This window comes from Hippopotamus amphibius, chromosome 10, assembly GCF_030028045.1.
Source record: "Hippopotamus amphibius kiboko isolate mHipAmp2 chromosome 10, mHipAmp2.hap2, whole genome shotgun sequence".
NCBI lineage: Eukaryota > Metazoa > Chordata > Mammalia > Artiodactyla > Hippopotamidae > Hippopotamus > Hippopotamus amphibius.
The window spans coordinates 78354155-78378784 of NC_080195.1; the positions used below are offsets into that span (position 1 = coordinate 78354155).

At 39.3% G+C, this 24630-nt stretch overlaps 1 protein-coding gene across 5 annotated transcripts in view; it reads left to right on the forward strand.

Annotated features, from left to right (window-relative positions):
* Positions 1 to 92: 92 nt before the first annotated feature.
* Positions 93 to 24630, forward strand: part of VGLL3 (vestigial like family member 3) — a 47650-nt gene continuing 23112 nt past the window's right edge. The window contains exons 1-3 of one of the 5 annotated variants that reach the window (XM_057696552.1): positions 93 to 617; positions 12307 to 12592; positions 21070 to 22393. In XM_057696552.1, the coding sequence (XP_057552535.1) occupies positions 492 to 617; positions 12307 to 12592; positions 21070 to 21653 (996 nt within the window). In that variant the 5' untranslated portion in view covers positions 93 to 491 and the 3' untranslated portion in view covers positions 21654 to 22393. Of the gene's footprint in view, positions 618 to 816; positions 961 to 12306; positions 12593 to 21069; positions 22394 to 24630 lie in introns of those variants that run through there. The other 4 variants (XM_057696553.1, XM_057696554.1, XM_057696557.1 and 1 more) reach the window with 4 other exon arrangements.

Consider the following 24630-nt stretch of genomic DNA (forward strand, 5'->3'; position numbering starts at 1 on the left):
CTCCCCTGCCGGCCCCCTCCCTCTGCCCCCGCCTCCCGGTCCTCGCCCAGCCGGGAGCGCCGGTGATAGGACGAGCCCCGGGCGTGCATTGTGTATATGCAAACCGGCGCCCCGCCGCCCAGGTCTGCCCGATCCGGGCCGGGGCTGCGGCTGCGGCTGGCGCTGCCGTGGGCGCCGCTGCCCTCGTCCGAGCCCCGCACCGTCCTGCCCCCGCCGCGTGGCGGGCCAATGCGTTCCCGAGTCGCTATCTAAACGCGGGCCAGGGGACACCCGGAGGGGCTGAAGATGAGGGTGCCCGCGCATGGGCCCCCGCTGATTGCCAACCCCTCCCGAGCCCGCGTCCCGCGCGGAGCCCGCGGCCGCCGAGGACCCGCCTTCGCCGCAGTAGCAGCTGGAGCTGCGACAGAGGCGGCAGCTGCGGCGGCGGCGCCCCTCGCGCGAGCGTGCAGAGCGGCGGCCGCAGCTCGGGGGCCGCCGCTGCCCCGGCTGCCATGAGTTGTGCGGAGGTGATGTATCACCCCCAGCCGTATGGAGCGCCCCAGTATCTGCCCAACCCCGTGGCAGCTGCAACCTGCCCCACAGCCTATTACCACCCGGCGCCCCAACCTGGCCAGCAGGTGAGTCACCGACCGGGCAGCCTGCCGGGGGCGGGGGCGAGGGGCACCGAGAGTATCGGTCTGGGGCTCCCGCGACGTCCCTCTGGGACGGGCGGCGCGGAAGATGCTCAGAGACTTGCGGGAGCGCCCTTGAACAGAAAGCCATCAGAAGAGACGAGACGCGTCTTCCGGGAAGGGACGAGCAGCCAGGTGGACGGGTGGGGATTCCAAGTGAGGCATTACCTGGCTAGGGGCTTCAGTGAGCTGTTGTCCCTGGCTCAGAGGTTATTTTTTCCTCATAGCCACCCTAGCTCTTAGGGCTCAGTTCTCTGAAGCTCACCAAGGGCATCTGTCTTAGGAGTATGTGAGTAAACTTCCTTTAAACCAAATATTTTGTTTCCTTTGAAAAGGTGGAGTGTTTCAGGGTTTTCTTGATTAAGAGGATGAAATGTGTTACTGACATAGGGGAGGCCACCTGGACAGAGAGCCCATGGAATGATTCCTATGGGACTTTTATGGTGGAACGTGGGTCTAGTGTAATATCTGTCAAATGTTACTAGAAGTTCTCTGTAAAGTCTGTCTTCTTCCATACTGTGACTTAGGCAACAGGAATTGTTCCTAAAATCCCTCATTCATTTTTAATTCCATCAAAGCCCTGAGGTGTTATGGTTTAGTCTGTTGGACAGAACCTTTTCCTTTCCCAGCCAAGAGGTAACCTTGGATTACTGGATGCTGGGTCTCCACCATACTAAGAGTGACTGAATGCTGTTGGAGAAAAAGAGTTCAGGAACTACGGAGATGATTAAGCTCCTTAAAAAGGGAGAATAGGGCTCTGGGGAATTTAGCGTTAGGTACCCCTGGACGTTCCTCTCTGGACGCGGAGTGTGTGTCAAGGCTTAGTTAGGGCTACATAAAACACAGATGTAAGCATGTGGCCAGGGACTGTACCAAAATGGGGTCCTCAGACTCTGCAAATTAGGGTGGGTTGATTTGGCGACGCTTAAAAAACTATTATATACTCTAAGGTGGCGATTATGGTTCCGAAACTAACACCCACAGAATTGATTGATTTTTTTGTTTGTTTCTTAAAAACCGTATGTTTTATTGTGGTCTTCAGTGCTTGGTTCTTTAATTAATCTGGCCATTTAATTTATTTCCTCTACCTTTGTCTCTTTACTAGATTTATTGTGCTACTCTTTAGAAAGAAATTAAAACTTCCGTTTAGAATTTAGGGACTGAAATTCAGCTGATTTTGGAAGGGTACATACTCTAGATTTAGCTGCTAAACAATCTGAGCTTAACCGGGACAACTAGAGCAACAGAGGAAGGAGCCCCACATTCTAGCTATCTTTTTTTCTCTTTCTTATTCATCACCTTCAGCCTTTCAAAGCAAGATTACTTTTAAGGAGGGGAATGGGAAAGCATTTTGTAATTTGTGATCAAGGTTGACAGGTTAAAACATTTTGGTTATGTTCTTTGTTTTTCTTTGGCTTTAATATAAAAGATATAAGTAATAGAGAAAACCATTTAAGTCCAAGTCAGGCGAAGTAATGCAAAAGACGCTGGATATCCGTTTTCTGTGTTTTATGAACACTCTGTCCCAGATGAACCACCCTTTTCTTCTTTCCTTTCTTCCATCTCAGAGACTGTAGAGGCCTTCAATTATCAATTGGAATGTGGATGAGCAACAGCCTCAAACTTTACTAAACATTCAGAAAGGTATTTTTTCCCCTTCCAAAATAACTTTAGCAAAATAGTTGTGAATAAGGGTTTATTTTCTAGAGCTGTGAAGATAGTTCCATTAAAACATAAATCTCTAGTGGGGGTTAGAATTGAAATACTTTTTTGAGCTAGAAAAAATTCAGTATCAGAAAAATTATAAATGACTAATCATGAAATTTCATTTTCAATAAAAAAATAACTCCAGTACCTTATCTAACTTTTGCAATAGCCCCGGAAACTCAGTTCCCAAATTGCATTCTTTTGCTAATCAACAAACCAAAAAAAAAAGAGCCATCTTTTTCACCTGAATTGTGCACCTTGATGAGTGGTACATATTAGTATATAGCGATCAATTTCTGCTATTCTTTGGGCTTCTGTAGACAGTGTTTAAGTAGATGTTAGGCTGGGTTGAACTTAAGAACTTAGTTGAGAAGTGTGCTTGAAATTTTCATCTTGCTTTTACTACACTGGCTTGTTCGAAATTACTTTTCTTGTCAAGTAAAGCAACTATTTGACTGTGACTGGCTAGCAAAGTAAAAAGACAGTAGTGTAACTACTGTTCTTTTACTGTCAGGAGTTTATTTTGATGACCTATATTTTCTATTGGAAAAAAGTAAATCAGGAAATTCTTATCAGGCTGACAGCATTTTTAGACTATGCGATGCGTGGGTGAAGTGGGACTAATATTGACTTGGCCCCAACGTAGTCATCTGAGAATACATATTTTGGTTGTTTTTGCATTCCATAAGGTTTTATCATTATTATCCATGAAGATTGTTTTCTCCGTACATGGGAAGTGACCCCTAATAGCATCTTGCCTGGGAGACAAAAATAAGGGCTACAAGTCCTACTGCATTTGAAAAATTGACTTGTTGAGGACAAGAAGCAGAAAAAGTGAGAGTTACAAAGTTTAATGGTCATTTAGAAGTTAGAAAAGAGAGCATTAAAGTTTTGTATCACTTCTGTATTTTCAATTACCTTAGTGTATCTCTGAACTGATTTTTCCCGTCAAGTCCTTGTAGCTCTGAAGGCCTTGTAAATTATCATCTCATAATAGTTTGTGATGATGGATTTTAAACATAGGTAGATTTTCCTCTTAATGTATGATTATATAGCAGAAAATTATTTTTGAAAGAGTAGAACTTCATGCTCCAGGCACATGTACTCACAGTTTTCCCCCTAAAAGCGCAATGTGTACTTGAAATTTTGTTTCATCTTTTAATTGAACTTTTTTAAATTGTAGATGGGTAATAGGTTAGTGCCTTAAAAACAGTGAACTGCATATATATCAGGCTGTATTGCAATGTGTTACTTAGGTATACAGTAGGCTAAGTGAATCAAACTAAAATGTAAACATACCTGACAAGTCAATTTTATAGTCCCTGATATTAATTCCTAGAAATGCGTGGCTGTGCGTAAATCTTACAGTGTGCTTTATAAAGCCAGGATTTGCTGAGGGATGCTAAGCTCTCTGGTCCCCGTGCCCACCATCTCTTCATAGCCTGAATGCATCAGTCCCTACCATCTCCTCAGGAGAACTCTCAACTCAGTCTCTCAGCACATGCTCCAAAGGCATGATGACGCTGCAGAACGTGTGCAGAAAGGAATACACTTGTATCCTAACAGTGACAGTAGGAAAAAAGAGAAAAATATTTCAAAATATGTGTTGGGAAAAATTAAGGGAAATAATGTGAAATCGTAAATTTCCTTCATACCCCGTGGATTCCTTATCTTAAATGCAGACAATCTGTTGTTGTCTAAAATCTCCCTCACCGCCCCATATTTTCATAATGTTAACATTAGGGAGATACTTAAAGCAAAGCTTTCAGAACTGGGTAGTTCATAGATGTGGCAGTGAAAGCAGAGGACAACAATCCCCCGTTCTCTACTTGTGCATAGGGATTTTTAACAATCATACTTTAGGCTTCATATAAGTTAGAGCATATTTACTCTGCCCTCTTCAAGGGTGACAGCTGGGTGAATATGCATGCATGCTTTCGCTTAAGAGAATTAAGTGTCTTGGGAGGCGGAACTCCAGTTATAAGTTTGTAAGGAGTTTTTCAAACTCTTTATCTGGACTCTGCCACCTTGGTTAGGTTGTAAAATCTCTCTGAGATTCTGTTTGTTAGGAAAAAATCCTGGAAAAACATACTTCAACCCCTCCTTTTACAGATGGGGAAATGCATGTTTATCGGGCTGAAATGCCTGACTAAAGATTTCGAAGCTAACTGGTGGCAAAATTAGGACCACCAGATCCCCCGCTCCCCAGCATAGCATCTTTCCACCATACTGTGCAGTCTCCCAAGATATTTTTTTTTTTTTTGCTATTGCACAATAGGCTTATTTTTGTCTTTAGTGCTCCAAATCAACTTTTTGATAAAGAAGATTAATATGCAGTAGATTCTTTGGCCTTGGAGCTTGAAATTCTTTCCAAGTCCTTGGTAGTATACGTTTTTAGTTTAGGCATTCCAAAGTCCTTTTGCAAGCATTTGTATTATGCTAATGACTTTTGCTATCTGTGTCGCATCCTTCGTTGATGAAGCAGAATATCCACTTAGCAAATGAACATGTATTTCTTTGAAAACAATATGCAGGAAGCGGTATTAACCGTCAGCTTTAAGTGCTTTATATATTATTGCTGTTCCAACATAAGTTTAGATTCATTAAGAGGAAAGCTTACAGTTACATTCTAAATACTTTTTTTTTAATTGGAATATAATTGCTTTACACTCTTATACCAGTTTTTGAGGTACACCAAGGTCAATCATCTGTATTTATGCACATATCCCCGTATTCCCTCCCTCCCTCGACTCCCCCCCACCCTCCCCTAAATACTTTGAATACACAGTCCACTTATTTAAATTGGAGGATCTAATTTTCTTGCAACTGTAAGCAAGGACTTAAGTGGATTTATAAGAATTCATACAGGACTTCTTTGAGAAAGAACAGCCCCTCTGATTCCATACTACACAAAGTAACTTGACTGTAGCGACTTAGAGGCTTCTACTGCTCCAGAGCTTTCTGCTCCCAATAACTTTCCAGGCAGAAAATTCAAAGCTAGAAGGAAAATTAAACTTTAAAATAACTGAACTGAACTGTTGTCTCTGGCAGTCAACCAGAATGGAGATTACAATACCGATAGTAAGGGCAGGCTTAAAATCCATAAAATCACGTGCAGTGAGGCTACATTCTCCAGGAAACCAAATGCCACAGCAAGGACGCATTCTGTGGAGATTTAAGTGAAGGCTATTTTCATTCAATGCAAGGAAGTCCCACTTCACTTAGCGCTTGGTAAAGTCACATCTCACAGAGTCATAGATGACTGGGACGTGACTTACAAGTTGGAAAGGAAATGAGGGTGGTTGGAGGGGAGAAGGATCCTGCATGGTGCCTCCTTGGGCGACTACAGAAGAGATACTGTGTTGACCCGGTTGGGCAGTATGTACGTTTCTGTCTTATATCTGTCTGTGCAAAGGGGATTTTCAATGAGACTAAAAATATTATGTTCAGGATGCCTAAGGCAGATTCTAAAGCGAACTTGAGAGTTAAGGGACTGCCATTCTAAAACCTGGCCACTTAACGTGAATCCCATTCCCATAGGCCCTATTTCTAGCTGGCTTTGAAAAGAAATCTCAAAACAGATGCATCTAGTAATAGATAACAATTTTAGGGATTATCTCTAGAAAAAACATTTTCATTGAAGACACAAAAACTCTCTAATACTTGAATTTCAGACTCTGGCAGAGACAGTGAGGGAAATAATTTTGGTCAAAACTTTGCACTGAATCTTTTAAAAAGCACCTCTTTCAGCAGCTGGTTTTCTGCTTTAACTATTCATTTAGGAAGACCCTAAGACTGACTTGAACCATTAGACCCAAACATCTGCTGCTAGAAGCAAGTCATAAATGCCATATTTATAGATATTTCAGTGGATACTGATTTATGCCAGTAATTTACAAGGGTGGTCTGAACTGGGGTAACTGAACTATTTTTCACTTGTCTTATACTTTAGTAGGGAAAAAATAAAGGAAAGGAAAGAAAGGAAGAAGGGACTGAAGTGAACAGGTGTCCGTTCCTCTTAAACTATATTGTTTTAATGTGATAAAACACTTGTCCTTGGGGGATGGGGCAGGGGGGATTCAAAGGATGCTTCCTTTCTGGTTACTATGAAGATAGCTAAAGGAAGTACCCAAACTAATTCCTAGAAATTGGGCTAGATGACCTATGTCCGCAAATGAATTAGTCTTTAATTGTCTGTAGGGTTTTTTTGGCCAGTTTCCTGCAAAATCAGAAGAAGCAGCCAATGTAAGAAACAAAATTAAGTGTGAATTTGTCTAGAGCTCCAGCATATTGCTTATTAGGATACAGAGTTGGATGAGAACTCTGAGATAATCAAGTCAAAATTCCTCATTTGCAGAAAAGGAAACTGAGGGCCAAAGGTTTCAGTGCCTAACCCAGATTCATGGACTAGTTTTGTTCTAATCCCCTTAACCATTCCAGTTCTCTTTCTACTGTGTTCCCTTCCCATCTGGGCTTCTTTAGAAGCAAGAAAAGCAATTAGTAATTCACCTAGTGTTACCCTCTTACTTTTCTCATTTTTGAATTTTTGAATATCAGCTACTTGGAGAAATTAGACAATTAGCCACGTGGATAAACCCTGAGGTTCTCTTTCTATACTATTTTCCTTACAACCCTCTTTCAGTTGCTATGACTTTCATTTTTGTGGCTCCAAGTCTTTGCACAATGACTGACACAAAATAAGAATTAACTGACAATTCGATGAATAACAGATAAATTTTAAACGTGAAGTCATACCCTAAATCTAGTAATAGGATTATATGAACATACCAGAACTTTATACATCAGAAACTGTTGTTTCACTCAAAGCAGTCAATTTGAGAAAGAAAACATACCCTCATGATGTGATCATTGCTTAAAATATTTTGGGAATGCAAATTTTGAAATTCTCAGCCTGTGGCAAATTTTTTTTGAACATCCTCAAAACTGGAAAATGTTCATCCTTTAAGGGGATGGGTTTGATTTTTTGCTAATGACCAGAATCATTGAGTGGCAAATGTGCTCAGAAGTAGCTAATATTTTTTTTGGTTTGCTCCTCCTACTGTTGAGAAAAATAAAAACAGAAAAAAAGCAAACAAACACAGAATCTCGAGGTGTGAGTGTGTCTCATAAATTGGTTCTGCTCACATTTCCAAAATAGGATTTCCAGAAAAATTGTATTTTGTATCTGACTTGCCAAGGGGACAACGCATTTCTAGATATAGAAGGGCAGGTTCATCTAGATACATATTTTAAAGAGCCCTGCATTATTTAATAGCTATATCTTTGATATGTTTACATCCCTAATTTTTAAGTGTTGTAACTTTAGACTTTCCTTAGTTAGCATATGATGCCATGATGCCTGTGGGCTTCTATTTGTTTATTCAGTTAAACTAAATATTATAGACTCATTTTCTTTAGTCTGTTTTCTTGGCAGATGCTTTGTTGTCAAACAGAAATAGGTTCTAATCCCATCCCTGCCATTTACTAGTTAGATGATCCTGGCCAAATAAGTCAGCTTTTGCATATGTACATTGAGAATAATTATTTGGACAAAATATATGTGTATATGTGACAGTGAAATAAAATATATCAAAGGTCTGTGAAATACCTTCCTTATCCTGACCCACCCTCCCTTCACCTGATTTCTCCTCCTCCGAACAGGCTAAGGACCAAAACTTCAAGTCTCTCTGAGATAGACTTAAAAATCTGCTACTCAAGTAAATTCAGAAAAATATGATCAAGGAGCAACACACTGCTTTTTGGGCTTTATAGTTCTGAAACATTGACAATGGGCCAGCGGTCCTTTTTTACAGGCTCTAACCATGTCTCTCAGAGAATCACTGCATTTAGAGACAATAGCCAGTAGAAATTTAAAAAAAAAAAAAGGCTGTTTCCAAATATCCAATGATTCATTAAAATACTTTTGTTTCCTTAGAAAAAAGTTTCCACATATGCACAGTAATCATTTGGCATTTTGTAGGCTTAAGCCTTGGGGAGTTAGTGGTATTTGGCTCCTGACGTGGAAGTCTTTCTCTTGTCAGACAAATCCTTTCCCCGGCACATTCCTGTGTGAGTTTGTTTCTGCTGTGCCTGATGGCAGGCTGGGAGGTGGTTGGGTATAGTTCGCACTGCCTAGGCAGACTCCTTCACACTGCTGCTTTCAGATCCTTCTGAGTTAATTTTAACTCTGTGCTAACTTGGTCATTGTTTCATCTAACTCCAGGGTTCTTTTACCTGAAGAAAATTTGTCATTACTCTGCAATGGGGGATGAGCCGGTTAAGGTGCATTCAATAAACCAACTTGTAGTCTTTGAGGTTCCTTCTGATGACTTATTTTTGTTAACAGTTCTTAAGTGTCTAATAAGAAAAGTATGAATACTTCTGACAGATTGGGCTATTTTTAGGGAGTGATAGCACATTTTGAGAAAAAATATGAACCACATTCCCTTGATTCAGGAAATCTAGGTTCTAATGATTTGATAATTATTTTCAAGTTTTGAATTTTATATGTTACTGTCAAGAACGAAGATAACACTAGGGAAGTTTCATTCCAAGGAGCAAACACCAAGTAAATACAGAATATGGCACCAGTGTACATAAGTAAAACACTTAGTGTAAAAACAAAGAGCAAAGGATTGATTTACAGTCACAAAAGCACAGGTAACGAAGTAGTTGAGGCTTAGGAATCAGTGGGAAAGAAGACTAGGATGGTGTGAATGTCAGCATATGAATCGATTTGCTGTTTAAATTGTGTGTTCCCGTTTTCTTCATACTCACATTTGATGTTTAAAAAATGTGTGTGAATTCAGTGTTGGCATTTTAGAAAGCTATCAGGCTGCTTGGATACTTTAGAATTCTTATTTTAACCAGTGATGTTGATGGTGAGGTCATAAATGCGCCTGTGTGTTATAAATGTAAATATTTAAATGGATTCACTAAAATTTGTGAAAATTGACACAACTTCATCAGAAAAAAACACAAGAGGGGATGATAAATATGCCTTATGTTCTGCCCATTGGTAGATATATCATAGGCTTCTTTTTTATTTTATTTTTGTGATAGTCTCCAGCAAATTTATTTAATTAGTAGAAGACCTGCCTCAAAGAGCTGCGGCAGAGAAAAAAAAAGTGTATTTTATAATCATTCCCCAAAATGTATTTAAATAGAGGAGTCAGTATATTTTTATAGTACTGTGGGTATTTGAAAGGAATATTTTAATATATACCTATATAAATGCATATGTGTACATGTAGATATATATTACATGTATCGGAAATATAGAGATTATAGAGAATCTATGCATCCATTGATAGGAGAACCGACATTTAGAAAATAGACTAATAAAAGGCATCTTGATACCATGGAAGATTTTGCTTAATTTTCCCCATTTCATAGTGAAAAATGTGTAACTTAGAATAATTTGTTTGTATCCAACCACTCAACAATTGGTCAAAAAAGAATAATATGAAATTATATAGCATTTAGAAAATTGTGTAATCTTAAATAGATTGAAAATCCATAGTTTAAATTCAACTGATGTCAATGTAAAAATTAAGAAATTTTATTATTACCATTAATGATCATAATACTATGCTACATTTGCATACAAATGGAGGCTATATTTGTATTTCATTTGCATTTCTCAAATCTTTCACATACATATAACTTTAATTTTATTTTATCTAAGAATCAAGTGCTAATTGGGATGAAATAAAATATTGCCTTTCTTTGGATAATTAACATATCCAGGGCTCTTTCATTTAAGGAATAAATGTTAAAATTAAATAAATGAAACAAGTAGATGCAAAGCCTGACTCTCACAAACTGATGCTGTGCTGAACATTAACGAGAAAAAAGAAATCGGTTTAATAGATAATACTGAACACTTGCGGCAGTGAAGCCACTCTGTAGATCACTTTTAATTTTCTTCCCAAATAGAAACAGTGCTTCTTTCTAATATGCCTGAGTATTCGGCAGAGTGTGTGTATTTGCTTAAAATGGTGTAACTTTGGTAAATGCACATGTGCAGAAGAAACAGTGCTGTGATTTGACGAATAAACCGTAATATTCATTTAACTTTATAATGAAATTTAAAGCCAGGAATAACTGTAGAGGTCAGTTAGTTCAATCTCACTTTATACATAACCTATGTTACTACCACCTATGGTGTTTTTACTATTGAGGTTAAATATAAACATGTTCAAATCTGTGCAAAACAGATTGTAAGAATTTTATAACCACTCAGTCATTACAATCACCTATTCATCAGCAAGGCATATTCACTCAGAGGGAATGAAATATCTATTCATCAAGAAGCGATAACCATATTAACACAAATTTTAAATAAAAAGGGAAATATATATATATATATATATATAACAGCCCTAAATAATAACCAGCCGCTCATAATATGCCTTAACATTTCAGAGCCTACCTCACACAAGAACAACATATTCATTGCTGGGGTTCAGTTTTTTGAATGATGCATTTATAATTTGCGGCTGTAGAGTTTGAAGCTAGTAATTACCATTACAAACATTAAGAGTCTGGGTTATGTGTTTTGATAACATTTGCCAAACTATGTGCTTACTGAATATTCTAGAAGGATTTATTTTTTTCTACTCACATGCACTTTCCAGCATGCATTTTATTCTGAAATAAGAAAGATGGTATAACAAAGGGTCAGGTTTTGTAGGTATACGGATGATAGTATGTTCATTTTGTCATAATAAGTTTTATAACTTTAGCAGTGTCTTTATATGCAATTTACACTAAAGTTGTTGATTATAAAAGTGATATGTGCTCAAGGAAAAATATTTGGAAATATTGAAAAGTAGGAATAAGAAAATAACAATTAACTACAAGCTTACCTCCCAGAAAAAGAATACAGAACATGACATTTTGGTGATTTTTTTCCCCGCACTAGATATCCCTCCCTGGCCCTCCTCCGACACAAGCATGCTCACACATTTGCACATCTGTGTATTGTTGTTATGCATTCTGGGTCCACCACTTACACACTCTGTGACCTTTGGCAAGTTATTTCACTTCTCTATGCCTCAGTTTTTTTCATCTTTAAAATATGAAGAGTAATAATAACCTCGTTATAGAATTGTGAAGATTAAATGGAGTAATAAATATGAGTATCAGTCATCATATAAACTATCACTATAGCTATGATTGCATGTTTTGAAAATATTTTAAAATTACCAAATGTTTTTCAGTTTGATTTGAAAGCATCCTAGCCATTGCTAGTACCTTGTATTTTCAGGAAGTCATCATAGTACCTTTTTTTTCCCTTTTATGATAATGGTGGGAAGTGGAACATCTGAAAAATATGTTCCAAGCAAAATGGATCTTCACACAGACTTATTTTGTCATTTTAGTTTGATTTTTGAGAAATGAGTTCAGCACATCTGCCAAATCCTTTTATAAGATGCTACGTTCCTGTTTTTATTTTAGTGTATTTCATTTATGAAAAGTTCTTTTCTTCTCCACCCCTCCCCCAGACAGTTAGGCCTCCCATCTCCATTCCTCCCCGTCCCAAACTATAATGTTGCTGTACATTAAATCTTTAAAATAGAAAATGGGAACAAAAATGGAAGGGATCTGTCACTTTCTGTTTTTAAAAGTCATTCTCCTTTTGGTATATCTAGATTAAGAAAGAAACAAACTTGCCTTTCACAGTCTGAGAATATACCATTGGATAAGGGACATTTTTCTTCCACCAAATTTGAAATAACAAAGTCTTTTTTTCAGGGTGGGAAACAGAAGGCTGGTTTGGGGAGGGGGAAGATGGAGTAAAGCAAATGAAGAATCAGTTTGTGAACATATGTTAATATTTAGATTTTTTTTAAGTGAAAAGTTAACTAGTTAATGCTTTTTTACAAACTGTCTTTGATACTGTGTTTTGTTTATTCCATCCCAGAAGAAGTTAGCGGTATACAGCAAGATGCAGGACTCTCTGGAAGTCACCCTTCCCAGCAAACAAGAGGAGGAGGAGGAGGAGGAGGAGGATGAGGAGGAGGAGGAGAAAGACCAGCCTGCCGAGATGGAGTACCTTAACTCTCGCTGTGTCCTTTTCACTTATTTCCAGGGAGACATTGGGTCAGTAGTGGATGAACACTTCTCAAGAGCTTTGGGCCAAGCCAGCACCCTCCATCCAGAATCTGCCATTTCAAAAAGCAAGATGGGGCTAACCCCCTTATGGCGAGGTAAGAATTCTAAAGCAGATGCTCTCCAGGGCACTGGCTCTGTTTCGCAACTGTCTGTACCAGGTTCCAGCTGGAGACTTGCCCCTGGAGGACGGATATCCACTCGTTTTTTAATTTTTAAGGACAGCAAGGAATTTCTTTCAGACAAACAGCTGGATCAGTTTTGTCACATGTGGAATGCAGCGTTGGAAAGGATGCAGTCACACCCCTTAAATTCCTCATGGAAAGTAGTGATGCAACCGGCCTGAGTTTATAGTGGCAGGATTGATCTGCGAAGCACCATTCCTTAAGCCCCGATGGCCCAATTTGGATCTCTAAATAATAGGCGTGCCTGCATCAGTGTTTAAAAATTAGCTCTTGCTCATTCCACTAGGTGCTACGTGGTGACATAGCAGAGATCTGAGTCTGACCCAGGAATACAGATTTGAAAGCCTTCTGTGTTCTCTTGATGGCTTTCTCTGTCCTGCTTTGTTGTGATGTTAACTCTTTGTGGTGTACAACCCAGATATTATTGACTGTATCTGCCTGGTTTAGGCTATTTTTTTTTTAACCTCAGTAAAGCAAAGCAGTAGGTTGGGCTTCCTCTCCTTTATTTCCCTCTATATAGAGGTCACAGAGAGGTGTGTTTGAATCTGATTTCTGACTCACAGAAAATGGTCGAGTGACAGCTTAATTGGGATAATTACAGCATTAGAGAAAAAACAATCCATCATTCCAATGGTAGTTTTAGAGAAATGTGTTATGAATGTTTCTTCTGAACTCACCTGATTCTAAGAAGAATCTAGTAAAATGGTTCTCAAAGTGTGGTTTCCAGGACCAGGAACATTGGCATCACATGGGAGTTGTTAGAAATGCAAATTCTTGGGCTGAGCCCCAGACTGACTGAATCAGAAACTCAGGGGTAGAGTAACCTGTGTTTTAATCAGCCCTCCCAGGGATTCAGATGTAGGCTCAAGTTTGATAAGTGTTGATCTAGGGCTGCTAAAATCACAGATTGCAGCCGCCTTGCTAGGGGTAGGCCACCTGTGGTAGGTCACCTGTGGTGGGGGGCAGGTGAGATGTGATGAGTAGTCAGGCCCCTCTCAGCATCATGAGAATGGTTCTTTCTTACCTGCCTGCCTGTCTGCATGCCTTTCTTTCCCTTTTCTCTCCTCCCCTCCCCTTTTCTCTTTTCACCATCCCTCCCTTCTTTTCTCCTTTCTGATAATAAATGTGAACAACATTGGAATACACGGTGACTTTAAAGGTGGAATCCATATTCAGGTGACCTATACCTTGATAGAGGTGAATTGGGAAGCATACTGCTTATTTGATTACTAATTATGGGCCTCCCACAAGAACTGAGAACTTAGTCCTTGGAACCCTAAGATACTAATAGAACCAATGGTGTCCTATTTGATAGTACATTGTGAATACTTTTAATAACTTGTGGACTGTGAAAATAGGAAAACTTTGGAGAATTAGCTGGCTTTAATAAATAGTTTGATATATCAGTAATAAATCCTATCATGACAATCAGTCCCGGGACAGTAATAAAAGCAATGCCTAATTCTTTTAGCATACTGGCATATGCAACTCAGTGATCATTAAACTTGGAATATAGGAACAAAAACCCAAATTATAACTAGATATAAGAGTGATTGTCTAAAGTAAAATAACCAGAATAGTTTTAAGAGAAGTGTTGTATAAATGTAAAAACTCTACAGTTCAGTGTTTTTCCCCATAATCTGCATGAATGAATGGAGAGGACCTTTGGAAAGACGTCAAATTTCCACACTGAAAGGGTGGATAATGGTAATGTTTTAGAAAGTATTATTAGAATTTTCTTGGCATTATCTTAAATTTGGCTTTCAAATCTATCTCGTTTCATTCATTGACTTACACAGCAAATATTTATTAAGGTCCTACTATGTTATAAGTAGTGGGAATATATCTGTGGACAGGAGAGTCTAAGCTTCAACACTCATGGAGCTTTCTAGTGGAAGAGACAGGCACATATATAATGAGGGGCAAGGTACTGCTTAGGGTAACAATAGGTGGTCTCTCCAAGACTTTTACATTTGAGTACAGACTTGAAGGAAATGAGAGTGCTTCTCATCACACAAATATCTAGGAGGAAATTATTCAAGGCAGAGGGAACAGCCAGTGCAAAGGCCCTGAGGAAGGATTGAACTGGAATATTCAATGAGAAGCCAAAATGCTGGTGTGAGTGAAAAGAAGAGGCGTAGATAGAGACTAGAATTTTTAGAGCTTTGTATGTTAGTGTATCAGAGTAGCCCAGGAAAATACAGCATGCTCTTCAATTTCCATCTCTCCCTCTCCCACTAAGACTAGATATATCCTGTCTAGTTATCTCACATCATTTTCCCCAATACTCAGGATAATGCATTTCTATATGAGAAATATGAAATATGAATTGAATGATCAGGTGATTAAATTAGATGAGCCAAGTTCATACCATGTACTAGGATTAGAAAACAAAAAGTCCTTAATAGAGAATTTACTGGTAATAAGCTATATGATATCTTTGGGTACAGTTTTCTTATTTATAAAATAAAGGAGTTGAATTAAGTGATCTTGAAATCTTTTCTCTGTGAAGTTCTGTGATTTCAAATGTATTATTTACTTTCGTTTTATTATTGTTGTTATTTACTTTCTACTTGTGACTAAAACTTTACCGTAGTTGTTTCTAGTTGCAAAGTAGTGTTTTTAGTTAAGTATGCATAAATTGAATAAGATTCATAGGAAATCCACAAAAGGTAATTAAGGATTTAGCAACTATGTTAAAGAGAAGTATTATAAATTGAGATTCCCATGTCTAGTGAAGAGAGTTGCTGGAAATACTGTATTAATTACCAAAGCAACACAGGTTTGCATAATGCAGTCTTCGGTTGGATTATGTTTGTTTGGGGGTTCAGGTTTGGACCTTATTACTGCCTGGTTGCAATGTGATCGATTAATTCTCAAAGTTTCTCTGAGATTAACTTCAACTATAATATTTGTTTATTAATACCCATCTCCTAGGGTTGTTGTAAAGATTTTTTGATAATATGTGTGAATAATTTGGCGTAGGGCTTTATACAAGGCACTAATTGAAGGTCAGGTGCCTTTTCTCTCCTCCTTAAGTAGGTTTCCGCTCCTTTGGCACATAGAAAACCAACTTGGGATCTTTGTTCAGAAACGTTGTTTTCTGGAAGTTTGTATTCGTGGCAGAAACACGGTGTCTTGGACATACTGGTTACTCAGGGCCATTGACAGTGTTGATGGCTGTGGCAATAATAGTTTATGAGGAGCTGCTGACCAGCTGTATTAAAGAGTCTATAGCATGAGGTTTTTACAGTGCTACACAAGTGCTACAGCGCTTCAAAGGAATTTAAAACTGAGTTATGTCTGATGGCAGAATATATTTCCACAGTAAATCTTTAGGCAAATGATAGAATGTCAGTTAATGATGGGACAGTGGTCATACTTTGAGTTTGTATCTTGATGGAGTTAGGAAAGTCCTCTTTAGATGTTTTGCAGCTTTTAGGCAAACAATTGACAGGAAATATTTGTACTTTGTTTGGCACAACATCACATCAACTACCTCTTCTCCCACTATATCTTCTAATGGATTGAATAGGGCTTCTCAGTTAAGAAAACCTAATGAATCTGATTGTCTCCTTATGCCATCCAAATAGAAGCATTGGCTTCAAATATGTCTATTCATTGATCTCAGTGCTTAAGTGTTACTACAGAAAGTATGTGTGTGTGTGTGTGTGTGTTTGTAGGAAAATGCAGTAGTTAAGTCAAGACAGAGCCAAATATGTCACTGGCTTTAAAACTATGCAGAATGGTAAACTTGATATTTTCTCTCTTGTTGTAGTTGCAAAGTAAATATTTTCTGCATTGATCTACATGGTATCTTCTTAGAGCAACATTCTTATAAGAAAGACCTCTTAAAATGAGCATTAAACTTAGCAAAGACGAGGAAGGGGAAGGAGGGCCTGTCTCTTGGGGAGGCTGAGATGGGGAAGGAGAGAGTTGGGAAGTATCCACAGGAGGCACTGGAAGTAATCCCTGCTGGGAAGTTTACAACAAACACTTGGGAGGAAATTTAGGCCTGGTTTATCTTACTGTCCTGCCTCTAAGGAGTATGGGCATCTGACAGCACCCTGTGAAACTCTCATTTTAGAGTCGGAAGGCCCATTTTGAGCAACTCTAGAACAAAGTAACTGGAGGGCGATCTTTGGACGTAATGGTAATGCTTAATTCCTGAGTGACAGAAAACACTGGAACACGTATCATTTCACCTCTGACCCAACTATTTGTTTCTATGAGAAGCAGAACAAGAGGACGGGAATTAAAATTAGAGCAAGGGCCCTCTAGGTTGAGAATGGAAAAGCATTTTTTTTCACTGAGGTTAACAAAAAGTTAAATATTATATTTTAACATGGATGTTCTCAATCAGTATTTATTCTAAGAATATGTTTTCTGGAGATTTTTAAGATGACTTAAGATAGAGTTTCTACAACATTTTATGGTCCCATTTTTCCTTTTAATATAGTTTTCTTTTTTTTTTCAAAATTAGATAACAAAATATTTATTTTAAAAAATTAAATGTTGAATTTTCTCATGCATAAAATATTTACCCTTAGATTTTTTTTTCAGAGACTTTGAAGATTAATGTAAAAAGTATTCCAGCTACTGTGAAACTGAAAGAACTGCTTGATGTTGCATGTTAAACTCTTGTCTCTAAGACATATTTCTGCTAAAAATCACATCAGTGAGATTACTGGGTATGCTTTGAATGGGTTGTGTTGGATAATTTCTTTTTTTCTTTTTTCTTTGTTGTTTAGAAATAGGTTGTGGATGTATGTGTAATGTTTTTTAATCCTGAAAGCAAACTGAACCAGAGTATATTTAGACTCTTTATACATTAGACTCAGTGTTAATGTTATCCAAATATCCAATATCATTGAGCCCAAAGTCACCATGGAGTGTTAATATCACATAGTTCTGAACTGTTGAAAAGTAATACTTCATGGAAATAGCGTGTGCAGTTTTTCATAAGCTTTTTCATCCAAAAAATGTGGCCGTGATTAAATACTTGTAAGCAAAGAGTCATGTAATGAAAAAATTTACATACATATGAAATAAGCACACTGATTCCCAGGCATGAAACAAAGAATATCATCTGTTTCTTCGTATCAAGAATTTCTTCTTTAACAATCAAGATACCAGATAGTGGTTTTGAAATGTAGACTTGCCCATAAACATATTTTCTATTCAATATCTTTTCATCTACATGTAGAATTCAACATTATTTTTGAAAAGGTCTGCATAGATCTCTGCAAACTTTATATTAATCTCAGGAGACATACTGACTGGGAAAATGTTAAGTTGCTTCTAATTTGATTTTTTCCCTGGGGCATTTTAAAGCTTTATTCAGCCTCTGTGGGGTGCATTTTTTAGAATAGATTTCTACTTTCAATGATAATGTGTTCGCTAATCACAATACAATATGTCATAAAGGATAATATTTTTGGTAAGGAATGTTTTCATTATTAATATTTCTGCATGCATATCCCAAATGTGTAAGCATCTGTAAAATAAAATTAGGTCCATGGGCATACAAATGAAAAGAAACAAAAGGAAAGCATCCAGGGAAATGACATATACTCTTTGTACTTTTGACATTTTAATGGGGGATATTAATAAAGAGAACTCTGTATCTCTGGCACACACCTGTGGGTTGAGTTCAGCTGTTTCTGTAATGGGATTTTAGCCCCACAAGAGATGAAATTTATGAGCAGAATGAAGGGTTTGGTACCAAAGATTGGATCTGTGAGAGCAAAGGAGCAGATTGGTGGTGGCAAAGCTGCACTATGTAATATAAGGAGCCTCTATAAACTCTTTGTATGAGCTTTAAACTTTAAACATTGACAGCTTTCACTGCGGGTATGATAGAAATATTCTATAAATAGCATCATTTAAGGCAAATTGAATTTTCTCCCTACAGCTTACACAATTTTCCTTCTTGTCATTAGCAGCCACATTTCATATGTCAAAGGAAGACAATTCTTAAATAGAATTTTGCCTCAATGCCAGTAAGTGACTTTAAGTGCTATTTTCTGATAGATTGTGATTGTGACAAAACTAAAAGTTATTCAAGTAAAAGTTTGCTGGGACCATTGGAAGGTTTGAAGAATAGTTTGTCCTTTCATCCTTTGCCTCTTGAAGAACCTCACTGATTAGATTTCCTCAAGGGTTTTGAGATGCATGGAGATTCTGGGCAGGGGGTGGGAGAGACTTAAACTGAGACACTGAATAGCCGTCTGTCTGTGGATGAGATGGATGGTAGCTCTGCTGTAGGGCTGATGGAGAGAGAGAGGAAGAGCTCACAGTGCTAGTGCCACAGCCTTCAGGGAAGCTAGATAACCCGGTGGTAATCCTAATTATGTTTGTCAAATTACATATGTGGGGATTGAGTCAAGTTATATAAGCTTTCCCTGAGGCAAGAAAACTATGTCCTGGACATTTATGACATGAGAACGTGGACATGTCAGACTTCTGAATGCTTTTATTTCATAGTACTTCTTACGATACCCTTCATTTCATGGAAAGACCTAGCAAGGTTCTTTTATGTGGAACCCAGTATAAAAATACCATTTTACTGTACATGCATGACTAATGTACTAAGCAACCTTATCTTTATCTATAGATAGAAGTAATCCATAGGACATGCCACAGAATGGTTAGAAGTATGGGGCCAGAAGATATTTGGAATTAAATGAGCTCAAAGGTCTCATATTTGATTGGAAGACACTGAGCCACAGAGAGGCCAACAGATCATTTGGGGTTCTACAGTGAGATGGGGTAATTGCTGGCTGCCAGCTCTCTGGCTGATCTCTCCAGACTCCCGGGCCAGTGCTTGCTTAATTACTCTGCACTGGAGGCAACAGGCTATCGCTGGAGGCATCGATCTTTCTAAGCACAGTTCTGACTCTAACGCTCCCTAGATTAAAACCCTTTTGAGCTCACTGGATCTCCTCAGGACAGCGCCCACATTTAGCGCACGGCTCATGAGGCCGTATCCATGTGGATCCTTCTTAGACCATAATCTGTTTGCCACCATCTGCCCACTCAACTTTTTGTTCCCTCAGACACGACTTTGTGTGTGTATGTGTCATTTGGGGCATTTTTTTCACATACTTTTTCATTAGCCTAAAACACTCTTCCCTGCCTCTGCACAAGGCTAGCCCTCTTGACCCTTTCGATTTACCTGTTACTTTCTTAGGCTGCTTTCGTGCCCCCTCCCTGTATTTCCCCTTATGAGAGCACCAACCAAATTACATCGCTCATGTCTATTTACTTATCTGTCTCCTGCCAGATTGTCATTAAAGGCGATATCTGTCCAGTCATCCCTCGTCACCCCATGTTTCACACATAGTAGGTCAACTATATATGTCAAGCATTGAGTGGAGAGATTGAATGGAAGCAAAGTCGAGGACGGTCCTCCCTCTTGCTTATTTATCTCCAAGTGCTGTTCTTTGGTATCATTTCTCCTTCCCTAAACATCTCCTCAAGTCCATTAGCCCAGTTGAATCTCCTCCGCTCATGACTTCCACAGAATCTTCACGAAATTCTGGATGTTCAGGTTACAGTTACAAGTGTGCCGTCTTGTGGTGCCGTTATGATGAGTGCCAGCCATGCAGGCAGGCTACCTTCTTCAAAGCCCAGTCTCCTACTTGCCAGCTGTGACTCCTGGGCTTCCTCCCTGCCTCGATTTCCACATCTTTAAAATGGGGTAATAGCAAGAACTACCTCATAGACTTGGAGAGAGGATCCAATGAGATCAATCCATGAAAAGCTCCTGGCCTAGTATTGGGCACTTGGTCTCTGACATTAAATGTGAACTATTTATTATTTTCAGTTTAGAAACTCCTAGACCTGTTTCAGACCAGAAACTTCCAGAAAAAAAGCTTGGAATACACTCTTCTTGATGGAAAATGAGTGTTGGCGAGCATCATTGTGATCTTCCATTTGTTACTTTCAGCATTAAAATGGTTAGTTTGTGTGAAAATTGTATTTGCCTTTGAAAGAAGTTGGTAAACATCAGCATTTCCAACCTACCTGAATCACATCTATGGCATACGCTTTTTTTACCTGTGCCTTATGTACCTGTGACCTCTGCTCAGACCTGATGGCAGCAAGAAATGCAGGAGGAAACAAAGCTTTCCAGTCCCAGATTTCCGACCTCAGCCTAAACTGTGACAGCCTAAGCTGCAAACAAAGCAGGGACTCGTTCAGCGCCTGGACCCCTGAGCGTTGACTTGGCAGGAAAGCTCAGAGGCTTACGTGGTATCGATTCACCTCTGTGGGGGGAGAAAAAGAGTGCATACTAATTAGCCTGCTTGTAAAATATTGCACAAGTAGAGGCAAGTCTATCCCAGAACTGAATCTTATGTAAATAATGTATTTTTCTGTCTTCTCAGACAGCTCAGCTCTCTCAAGCCAGCGGAGTAGTTTCCCAACTTCCTTTTGGACCAGCTCTTACCAGCCCCCACCTGCACCCTGTTTGGGGGGAGTTCATCCTGACTTCCAGGTCACTGCACCTCCTGGCACCTTTACTGCCGCCGACCCCAGCCCCTGGCCTGGACACGGCCTGCATCAGACTGGCCCTGCCCCTCCCCCTCCCGTGTCCGAGTCCTGGCACTACCCTTTGGCATCTCAGGTGAGCCCGTCCTACAGCCACATGCATGACGTATATATGCGGCATCACCACCCCCACATGCACCACCGCCACCACCACCACCACCACCATCACCACCACCCTTCTGCTGGCTCTGCCCTGGATCCACCCTACGGGCCCCTGCTGATGCCACCCGTGCGTGCAGCCAGGATTCCTGCTCCCCCGTGTGACATCACAAAGACAGATCCGACGACAGTCACCACTGCTACCTCAGCGTGGGCCGGAGCCTTTCACGGAACCGTGGACTTAGTGCCAAGTGTGGGGTTTGATACAGGTGAGCCTGGCGATTTCCAACTTTCCATAAAAGAAGAAACATTGAGGAAATAAATAAAGAAAAATGGAGGATTTTTAAATACCTGGAAATTTTTTTTTTCTTACATGAAAAGTTAAGCTTTGCCCATATGTTTGTAGAGCTAACCATTTTGCAAGAATTCCTGCATTCCTGCAGAAACTGGTAGGACTACCTGAGAGAGGTCTCAGAACTTTTCTCCCATTTCTTAAGCTAGTAATCTATTTCTTTGAACTGAAATCTCTGGCACCTTATATTTACAGAGATTTAAGCACATTCTTTAAATCTCCTACGTCTCTGTGCTCTCTACCAGTGATGTGTAATGCCTAACAGAATTCAGCAATAGTATGTTTCAGTAATTTTTCCTTCTCCTTTTTTTGTCATCTTATTTATGATTTATAAACCAAACTGCTTTCTGGAATATAATCCATGTAATGTAATTATGGTCTTTGAAAAGAATAACACATTTTAAAGGAATGAATTTCTTTTCCCTTCTTTCCCCTTCCCTTCCTTGCCTTTTGTTGTTTTCCTCTTTCTTCCCTTCTTCCCTTCCTCCTTTACTCCCTCCCTCTCTCCCTCCCTCCCTCCTTTCCTTCCTTCTTTCCTTCATTCCTTTCTTCCTTCCTCTCTCTCCTCCTCCTTCTCATTCTCCTTCCTTTCTGTTTCTCTCCCCCTCTCTCTCTTGCTTTATGGCATCAGATTTGAGACTACTCTAAAGTTTATATTCAACAGATTTAGAAAAAAAATCATAAGGGAAATATTTCTTCACAGAGCATTCAGCTCCTCTCTGGAATTCACTAGTTCCAAAGGTCATGGTGTTAAATGTTTGAGCCTGGTTTTTGGACCAGATTACTCATATTAATAGCGTTAATAGCTCTGAGTTCACAAAATCACAAACATCAGAGGCTAAAAAGACAAATCAGGTCAGTGATTATATCCCCAGAACCTACGTTCCAAAATCAGCCACCTCCATCTCCAATCCTAGGTTCTTTTCCTGGAACACTTTGTGACAAATTAGAACTTTCTTTCCAGATGTTTAAGGAAACTCACTCTTTTCTTTTCTATAAATTTCATTTATTTTCTTTATTTTTTTCCTTGTAATGAGAAAACTCACTCTTTTCATAGTTTTTCTTAGTTTTATTCTCAGTGTGCAGGGTCTTTAATCTGAATGCTGGTCACAGGCGAGAACTTCCCAGAGTAATAAATGTTGAGCATCAAGTTTCATTCACCCTGACAGAAATGGAATATTCTTTTCTTAGTTAATTGGTTCTCTGCTGAGCTTTCCAGTGTTGGTCATTGCCTAACCTTACCCATTTCAGCTTCCTATTTAGTCTCTGGGTCCTAGCTGCTTTTCTAAACTCTCAGGGGACTTGATTCTCCCTCTCTATGAGAAGAGAATGTGATAGCGTAGCCACCACAGGCTTCCCTCCTTCCTTTGCCACATACTAGCCACATACTAGTATGAGGGCAACTCTTGAATTGTTTGATGCCTGGGGCCCAATCTAATTAGACCCCCAGTTTGGTAGCTGCCATCATTGGCAGCCCATCTCTGCAGGCTCTCACTTGCCGGGTACCTGTGTGGCCAGAGTAAATGGTGCTCTTAGCAGGCAAAGGGAATAGTCCCTTTTTTCTTAGTTTGGGCTGCTTCATCAGAATACCATACACTAGGTGGGCTAAACAACAAACATTTAGTCCTCACAGTTCTGGAGCCTGGGAAATCCAAGACCAAGGTGTGGACACATTCAATGTCTGGTGAGGGCCTGCTTCCTGGCTCATAGACACTGTCTTTTTAATGTGTCCTCACTTAGTGGAAGGAACAAGGAAGCTCTCTGGGATCTCATTTATAAGGGCACTAATCCCATTCATGAAGGCTCCACCCCATAACTTAGTCACCTCCCAAAGGCCTCACCTCTTAATACCATTACAATGGGGATTAGTATTTAACATTAACTTTGTGGGGACATAAACATTCAGTCTATAGCACCCACCCTTTGCGTTTTATAATGTAAAGGGGGAAGTGGATGTGATTGCCTTTGTTCTCTGCTCCTCTCTGTCACGTATTACCTAGTTTCATACTTGTTAATTTTGTTGTGAGCCTGATTCACTGGCACATTGATCAGAATTTTGGCTTGAAATAATCTCCTTGGAGTGAAAAGTCATCCTCCTACCTTTTGGAAGCAGTGGATTTTTGGTCTCTCTGAAGAATCTAGAGAGGACCCATATGGGTATATTATATAATAGTTCTTAATACTTACTGAGCAATGAATTCATATGTATTGAATACCCACTATATAAGGTATTGCCAGACATACTTTATATACATTATTGCTTTTAATCCTTAAACTAAATCTGAGATGGATCTTCTCTGATTCGGTTACTGAAAAGGACACAGCTCAGTTTTCCTATTTGAAATCTGCTTCCTAAATCACAAATGCCCAAGCTGGATTTGAAGTAAGACCTGCCCCAATCTAAGGAGTTGCTGGGGTAGCATCTCCCTGTATATATAGGTAAATAAGACTGTTAATTCAAACTGTTCAATTAGACTATAAATTGTTAATTTTGAGGAATGAAGGTTTACCTTTTGGAGGTGTGTAGTGCTCCTCTTTGTCAGTGTGGGTTTAGGATGGTGATCGTGATTCTTTCCTGTCCCATAGTTTTAACCCAATTGAACAAACAAAGACAAAGGAATCAAGCAGATAAAGATCAAATCATTAGCATAATTATTGATCAGGCCAAATTGGAAATCTTAAATTAGGCTTACTGCCACAATTGAACTTCCTGAATCTTCAGCTAAATTTAGATCCTGGGAGATCCAATCCTAGGGAAAATGTAGTCTTCAGAGAAGATTCCCAGAGGAGATTCCCATGTATGTTCCTTGTCATACAGTTTAGAGCCTCATTACTGTGCAAAAGAGATGATGGTTGGTCAGATTTTCCTCAGAAGAGCATAATCTGAGGCATGACTTACCTTACAAAGCTACCAGGAGTAGCATGCACTTCCCTGCATGGGGCCTGG